Source organism: Lycorma delicatula, chromosome 10 (genome assembly GCF_047948215.1).
Source record: "Lycorma delicatula isolate Av1 chromosome 10, ASM4794821v1, whole genome shotgun sequence".
In the NCBI taxonomy this organism is placed as follows: Eukaryota; Metazoa; Arthropoda; class Insecta; order Hemiptera; family Fulgoridae; genus Lycorma; species Lycorma delicatula.
In genome coordinates, this window is record NC_134464.1 from 61,209,238 (window position 1) to 61,217,977 (window position 8,740).

Below are 8,740 nucleotides of genomic sequence, written 5' to 3' on the forward strand. Positions count from 1 at the left end.
CTTGTGATACTTTCACCTTTTTGTTAAAAAATAACAAATAAAAAAAATGATTTAAATTAAGATTAATTTTATTGTTTGCAGAAACAATTATTTTCGCTGTTTACATAAAATGACAATTACTTCAAGTTTATTAAATTATTATGCTTTGTGTGAAAATAAAATAATAATTATAATTTCATTTATTTTTGACAATAGTTCCTACACACTTTTATACATTTTTTTTACGTTAAATATTTGCTTAACTACAGTAAAACCAATTATTTCTTTTCGCATTAGTTTCATATAAAAGTAATGCATTTAGGACTAATAATTCAATCACATCTTTAGTGTCAAATCAATTTAACACGGTAACCAACTTCACTTCATAACACCTTTAAACTAACTAACATGAACTGTGTAGTTGTTTTAATCTCTACTTTATTGGCTGTACAAATGGAATATGTAACAGTAAGTATAAACTTAGTAATTACATTTTTTATTGTTTCCATGCAGTTAAAATATATATTTTAAATATTGTGATTTAACATTTATAAATTTGTCTATTATTAAACAAAATTTATAAGAACAAGTTTTTTCTGTTTATTACAGATATCCTAAAGAGTATTTCAGGCATGTCAAGCAAATAAAATACCTAATTAAATAACAAACACAATAAAAAATAAAAATATTATTAAACCATATCTGTGATTATACAGTACTCAGTTTATTATAATTACAAGAAGACTTTCATGTTATCATTTCTTTCTTATTATTGTCTCTTGAAAATAAATAACAAACCAATAAAGCCAATTTTATCAGGTCAGTCATTGATAAAGTTTAGTGGGCATTTTAAATTCCTGAATTAGTGGCATTAAGAATCCAATAAATTTGTAAAAAAAAAAAATTAAATTGTTTTTTGTATGATAATATAATAGAAAATTTAATACTGGAAACTTTAAATTTAATCCTCTAATGCAATAAATACAGTTTTGAGAAATATTTTCTAAATCTAAACAGAACTTTATCTAACATTGAAGAATGAAAAAATTGATTCTTATCAGGTGGCTGATTCTCCGTCCAGTACAGACAAAATAGTTTTGTTGAACAGCATTTTAAAATAAAACTGTCAAGTTACTAACAACACACTTGAATTTACTCATTACATTAATTTGAATGCAACTCGTTTATATTTTTCAATAATTATAAACAAATATGTTATGAAACTAATGCGCTAAAAAAAATCTGAGGTTTAAAAATTTTTCCCTACAAGGAAAGCATAAAAATTGTTTAAGTAGTAGGAATAAATATAAACATTTATCTCAAACGAGATAAATGTTTTGATTGGTAATGAATTTATGCAGGAAATACCAAAGGCCAAGTTTGAAGTACTTTTTATCATTATAACTCATATACTTTTTTTTTGCAAACTTATTTTTACTAGACCAGCTCAAAACGATGAAGATTATTTATATTTATCAGTGGTTTATATTTATATTATTTATATTTATCTTGGTTTATTTCCAACAAATCTATAAAAAGTACTGCAATGTTAAGTATTTTTCCCTGCTTTTTCTTGAAAGATTAAATATAGAAAACAAATAGCATTTGTAAAGAAAAATTGAATAAATGAAATACCATATTTCATTTAAACTCAAATTAAAAAACCCTTAGTTCACAATTCCACCATCAGATTGCATAAGCAGCAGTAATTGAAATGAAATGAAATGAAATATAATCAGCTTTTATTTACGAAAAAGAAAGAATATTATTATCCTTTAAAAAACTGTTTTTTTTTTATCAGTTTAAACACATATTTTTACCTGATAAAAATAAAAGTAAAAAAAAACTTTATCAAAGGAAAAAAATAAAGAAAAACCTGCCAGTGAAATATTTGATCTGCCATAATTATTAAATATTTTTAACCTGCCAGTGATTTATATTTTATCTATGTATCTACTGCTGTGATGTATTTCAGTAATTAACTCATTAATATAGTAAATGCAAATCAATAGATCCAGTACCTAATTTATATAAAAAAATTTCAAAACATCTGTACTTTCAAACAAAATGCATTTGTTAAAACATGATAAAGGATTAAAATGATTAAATCCCAGATTCAAATTCAACACACTAATTTTAAATAGAGTATTTATTAAATTTCAAAGTAAAAAGTATCTGTAACAATAAGTAACAGATACTTATTACAATGTTTTTTTTTTTGTTAAGAAAAGCCTAATCTTTTAATTAAAAATAAGATGTGCATGAACTCAGGTGTAATTCACTAATCAATTTTGGCAACTGCTACAGGTCGATAGTACAGGACCAGTCAAAAATGCTTTTTGTAAATAATGATGTTCATTATACCGCACTGTTCATCAATATTATACTGGTACTGTTTTCAATATCTTTTCACTTTTCCGTATTGCCTTGTACATTCATTTCAATAGGCTTAGCATGTTGTTGAAATATATGTTGATAAGACTTGTGAGAAGTCTTATTTCTGAAAATTATGGTTATGGCAAATTGTTAATTTTTAAGCTTAAGGTAACCCAGAGTCCTTATGTGCCAGGTGTTAAATTTAAGACAGCATGCAGCTGAGCTGAAGATCTGCGAGTAAAACTGAAAGTATCCAATATCATGGAGTAACTGTTTATCTTCAGCGAGTTGAAACTAATATCTATTTCATCAGATCATCTTTTTTAGATTATTACTCATGAAATAATAGTGACCCTATGAGTAAGATAAAGGTAACAGTGATCCTTATTTCCTAAAGCTATGAGGAGGGGCTCTTTCAAACCTGTAGTGGTTACTTCTATGAACTGGCTTGAACAGATAGTTCACCCTGATCCCAGATCAAAATGATTGGTCACACATCAATGATGAAGCTTCACCACACTGAAGCTTCAAGGTGACCACACTGAGGAAGGGTATAGTAATTTCCAAAACCAATAATAGCTCCTAACCAGAGTCGTGCTCCCAGAAAAAAATTGATTTTCAAAAGTTACTTGTGTTTCTTGTCAGGATTTACACCTATTTATACTTAATTGTGGCGTAGTTCTAATGATAATCATTACTTCAGATGAACCAGTGCATATATTAATAAATAATCCGTAAAAAACATTTCAATTAAAATAAGACATTTTTATCATTCATTTTTACAGGCACATCCAGACAGACTCAAGGAAATAGCAGAGAAATGCAAAGAAAAAGAAGGTGTTGATGAAGGTAAAAAGATATTTAAAAAAAAAAATATTGTATTAATGAACCATTCTTTTGAGATGATTGGTGAAAACCAACTAACTTTATGTCACTATGGATTGTTGTTATATATTTGTTGTATCTTAAGAGAAAAAAAAAGTTTTCTCTCAATACAGCAAAATAAGAATGGTGCTTACCTCATATACCAAATACAATTATGTTTTATAACCAGTAACAAGTTAATTTTGGTATTAAATTTTAAAGTAATTACTTAATTGATGACTATACATTATACTTGCCACACTGATATAGACATTACCATTGGTATTTACAACAGTGAAGTTTTGAATTTGATTCTTTGGACAACTAAAAATTTTGACAATTTCTATTCACTTTCTTAGTTTTAGGATAAGAATGAAGCATAATTATAATCATACTACATAACAAGAATATTCAATAATCACACCATAACAAATGTTTTTTTTCTGTATTTACCTAGTAAATCAATTAGTTAATTGGAATTAAATTTATTTCATTTCAGTGTAATCTGGTGTTAATAGATTTCAATGATGTATGGAAAATGAATACAACTTCTTTTAAAATGAATTTAAATGATTTATTTTTTTTTTTTGCAGGAGCTATACAAGCACTAATAGAAAAAAAACTAAACGAGTATCCAAACGGAAAGGTAATTACTAAACATTAATTCTTTTTTATTTAATCTTTAAAAATAATTTAAATAATGAAGAATAAATAAATATTGAAAGTATGGTGTTAAAGGAAAATATTAAACATTATGTCACATAGTAAATTTTATTGGAAAAATATTTGGAGAAAAATTTTGATGTTGTGTATGGTTTACTACTATCCTATTTCATAATATAACAAGAAAAAATTAATCAGTCATCAAATAAGAATTATAACCTTTCATACTAAATTATAACATTTTGTTAAAATGTGCAGTAAAGAGTTGCTATTTAAAATAAAAACTGTCCCGTAATTGAAATTTCCTCGTGTATAGTTTTTTTTAATGGTTTTAACACTACTATAATAACTGTTATATATATGTCATAAATAAAAATTTGACTACATTCTCTAGTAAATCATTCACTCCATTTATTATTACATTCTTGCTAAAGTTACATGAAAATATACCTACACCCACTACTATAAATCGTTTTAATAAATTTTAAACACAATTGAAATTTGCTGCAATTTTGTAAAACTCTTTTAGATAGATAGATTTGATAGCGCTTAAATAATACTTAATGTTATGTTTTCAGTGCATGGCTGCTTGCATGTTTGAAGAAGATGGTATCGTAAGTAATATAAAAAATCCTACATACTTTTATAGCAATAATAAGTGTAATAGTAACCTATTTGATGGACTGAGTATATATCTTTAAAGCATCATGAGTGAGTTGATAGTAGAAGGAAACATAGAGAATAGATACTGATTTCTGTAATTTCGGTTTAGAATAAATAACTGTAATGTGAATAAAAGAACACAATAAAAATTATGAGAAGTACAGTTTATTATAGAGTCATTGATTTTATAAAAATAACTTTGTACTATTAAATCACATCACTGAACTATTAATATATACATTATACTGTTAAATTTGTACTGTTATATCAAAATTATATCAATTTTAGGCTTTTTGCTACATGGCCGTTCCTTCCATCTTTCCAAGAGCTATAACAAATATGCAACATATAATGTACAAGGAACATTATTCCAGTTTTATTTGATGAGAATAATGGTGTTCAAAAATAATGAGCAATATTACTGGCTGTACAGCTAATTTCAACACTGAACAGTGTTAAGATGTCACTTTGCAGGGCTGAATATCACAGTATGTGGTATGCAAATGTGCAGTAATATATTCAGCTCAATGGAGATGGAAAGCACTTCAATCCACTCTGTTTTTAGAAAGCCTGATACGGGATGCTTGTTATTTTTGAGAATGGCTATGCCATTTTCAGGTGTGACTGTACCTCTTATTGACTACACTAAAAATGTTTGGCTACTGTAGCAACCAACATATAATCCACATGTAACTTTTTTTAATTTTCCACATTTTTTTAAAGAAATAAATTTCTATTTATTAATAGATTATTCTTTATATTAAAAAAAAACATTTTGCACTTAATAATACAAACATATCAGCACAAACCATTTATTTAAAAGCAATCTACCTTTTGTTGAATTAATTGTTAAAAAATATAGAAATTAGAAATAATATAGATATGTAAATAGTTATGGAAATAATAAGACGTAGCAAGAGATTTTTATTTATTTTTATTATAAGTTTTAAATGATATTACATGCGAGTCATTTACCATTAATAAATGCATAAAGCAACATTAAACCAAGTCATTATTATTAGTTAGATTAATAATACTTGACGGTATTAGGAAATGCAATTTTACTATCTTACCAAGACACAAATAAATTTTATTTTTACATGATCAAAAAATTAGATTTTTAAAATTATTAAAAAGACATATATGATAATGATACTTAAAAACTGAAATGACCTTATTATTCTACTATTTTGAAATAGAGTTGAAATGAGGGAAATGTTTGTTGTGAGCTGGCTGTTCAATTCAGCAGAAATGCAAATCTCCTTATCAACAATATAATAAATTTATGATAAAAATAATGTACAATAAGGAAATATTTGTTAATGTTGAAGAATGTATAAAAATTAAAAAACATATAAAACGTAGCAGTATGTTAAGTAATCGAAACACTTTTACTGAAATTTTACTTACTTTCTTAAATTTGTATATCTTTAGGAGGAAGAAGTCCAAGATACTTGAAAGCTACTTTAATTTACATAACAGCCAGCTCATGGGGGTTTTTCTAATCTGTGTATGTGCTTACACAAACCACACCTTTTCTGATTATCTGCAACTTCATAATTCTTTTTAACCCAAATAACACATGTAATTTGTAATAATCCATTTGTTACAAGATTTAAACATATGTTTAGCACGCTTTTGTCTTATGGATATTGTTACCAATTTATTAACAAAGCTGACAACACAAAGCAGATATACAAAATAATAAATTGTAACTGCTACTTTTGTTAATTTCATTTTAAATAATTAAAAATAGTATTTTGGAATATCCTGTCATTGGAATGCAGATTCCCATTTCAATTAAGTTTACTGTCAACTACAAACCTACAAATTTTGTGGATGCTTGTCTCTTTATAAATCAGTCATTAACAGCAATTCATGGGAAAATAAGTTACATTTATTTGATGTAATAAGAAATTTATCTAACTTTTTAAGGTTCTTTTCTGGGTCCACTAAATTTATATTTATAAATATAATGTATTTTATATACATTTATAGTAGTGTTGTAATATTGTGTGATATTTGCATTACAGATTAAAGATAATGCATTCAACAAAGAAGGTATAATGAGTATGGCAGAAAAAATTTATGGAGATCAAAAGGACAAAATTGAGAAAACTAAGGAAGTCATTGATAGCTGTGAAAAAGAAAGTAAGTTGTAAAACCTTTTCATTCAGTTATGTAAAAATGATTATGTTAATGATAAATAAAATTTATGTACTGTTTCTTGAGTGTTTACATTAGTAAAGCTCTAAATAAAGATTGCTGGTTTTCTTCTCCAAAAATATCAAATGGCGAGTACAAGTCAAATATAATTATATTCATTTTTTTAATTAATGTACAATACTCTTATCACTCATTTTACTCTAAGCCGATTCCTGATTTAAATAAAATATTTATGAATACATTCACAACCGTATACTGAGTTAAAACCATGCAAGAATATTTAAAGCTACAACAAATTTATTTTAAATATTATTGTTAAATATTAATGCACTTTTCTCCATGCAGCCACAAACACAGAAGTAATAAAAACAAAGCTTTTACTTTTAATGTGGCCTGGCCATTACAATAGTGCAATGATATCTTACAGATATTAAAATTACTCTTATTATAAAATTTATCAAACAGCTAGGTGATACCAATTTTAGTATGTTCCTGGTTCATTACATTCCAGAATAAAAAGAGAAAATCTTTAGTTTTATAGAGGGAATTCTAGAATCTAAGAAATTGATGTCTAGTAGTATCTAATTTAAAGGAGATTTGAAATGGAGAAAAATTAATTTTTAATTTTTTTTTGTGGTTATTGGAAATTTTCAATTTCTTTGCAAAACATTTATATTTAAATAATTAATCATTTCTTTATTATTTGTGTTGCTGTTATTATCTCTAATCATAATTTGTAATAACAGCACAGAAAAAAGTTCTAGCTGCTATATGTCTTAATAAAATCTACTCAACTGAATAAAAAGACAACCAAAAATTATTGTCTAATTCATACAAAGTTTTTGCATCCTTAATATTTACTTGGGGTGAAAATTAAAATATAGCTTGCAGCTGTATGATTATGAGTTTTCAAATTGTAAATTTTTTATTCATAGAATTTCTACAAACAATACTAAGTATTAAATTTCCACTACTTTCTTCTTTTCAGTCAATGAAAGTACTGGCGATAGATGTGAAGTAGCAAGTAAAATCTTGGACTGTTCAAAGAAGAATAGTATTCTATTATTTGAACACCATCACTGATTTGCCTGACTGGTAAGTAGTTTTATTTCATTCAAAAAATATTAAAATAATTTCTTCTAATTTAAATAAAATGACTGGATTATAATATCTGTTAGTTTTCATACAGCGAAGGAACTTTCATGTCCATAATTATATGAATTTGAAATTGTGTGCTACCTAAACTCGTGTCTATACTTTCCAATCACATGGTATTTGATGATGGTTACAGTATTGTAATTCAAATTTTCCTTCAAACAAAATGCTATAAATAAATACATTTATATATATTTAAATGTACTATATCATAAGACTATAAAATTTATTTTCACAAATATAATTCCAACTCAAGTAATAAAGTCTTCCGCTTGTTAAGTGAAAAAACATATATGAAGGAACCATAGGGGTAACTAACTCTACAAAATAAGAATCATTGAAATAGATCGATTTCAATCATTCTTTTGTTGATCTGGATTTTGAACAATGATTCATTGGATTTTGTACTGATTTCTAATAAGCCTTGGATAAAATAAAAAGATTTAAACATTGACAACAAATGCTAAAATTTGGAGTATAATTACAACCCATCTTTTAGTAGATGCAATGAAAATAACAAAAATTACATCATTTAGCACACATAAGTATTTATAGAACGATGTGGAAAGTCTTTAAATTTATGAAACCTTGGCTTTGGATCAAGTAGGGAGATACACGGTTTAGTGAATAGCATACTCTCAAGAAGGTATTTATTCACTAAACTATACTTTATACAGTTAACAGTAAAATTACCTTATAATTAAGAGTTAATGCCAGATAAATATATATGTTTCAGGTACACTGGATGAATAAACAGAAAATAAATGAACTACAGTAGCATTTTTTCTCTTACATTGTAACCTTCTTAAATGGAAATAAGTCTTTTAGAATATGTTAGTAAAACAAAATTTAAAAATAAATTTTTTTTTCCTCA

General features: G+C 25.8%; 1 protein-coding gene across 1 annotated transcript; it reads left to right on the forward strand.

The window, feature by feature from the left end:
* Window positions 1-310: 310 nt before the first annotated feature.
* On the forward strand, window positions 311-8,740 carry LOC142331510 (general odorant-binding protein 56a-like). Its single transcript, XM_075377473.1, has 7 exons — window positions 311-447; window positions 3,141-3,204; window positions 3,813-3,865; window positions 4,461-4,496; window positions 6,579-6,696; window positions 7,700-7,806; window positions 8,603-8,740. Exons 1-6 carry the CDS (start codon window positions 388-390, stop codon window positions 7,792-7,794), a joined length of 426 nt encoding a protein of 141 aa, XP_075233588.1. The 5' UTR covers window positions 311-387; the 3' UTR covers window positions 7,795-7,806; window positions 8,603-8,740.

What these genes read in the sequence shown, in the direction of transcription:
- LOC142331510 (XM_075377473.1), top strand. Translation starts at nt 388, where the DNA reads ATGAACTGTGTAGTTGTTTTAATCTCTACTTTATTGGCTGTACAAATG. An exon ending in TACAAATGGAATATGTAACA is followed by an intron (nt 448 to 3,140) that starts GTAAGTATAAAC and finishes TCATTTTTACAG; the next exon opens with GCACATCCAGACAGACTCAA. An exon ending in TGATAGCTGTGAAAAAGAAA is followed by an intron (nt 6,697 to 7,699) that starts GTAAGTTGTAAA and finishes TCTTCTTTTCAG; the next exon opens with TCAATGAAAGTACTGGCGAT.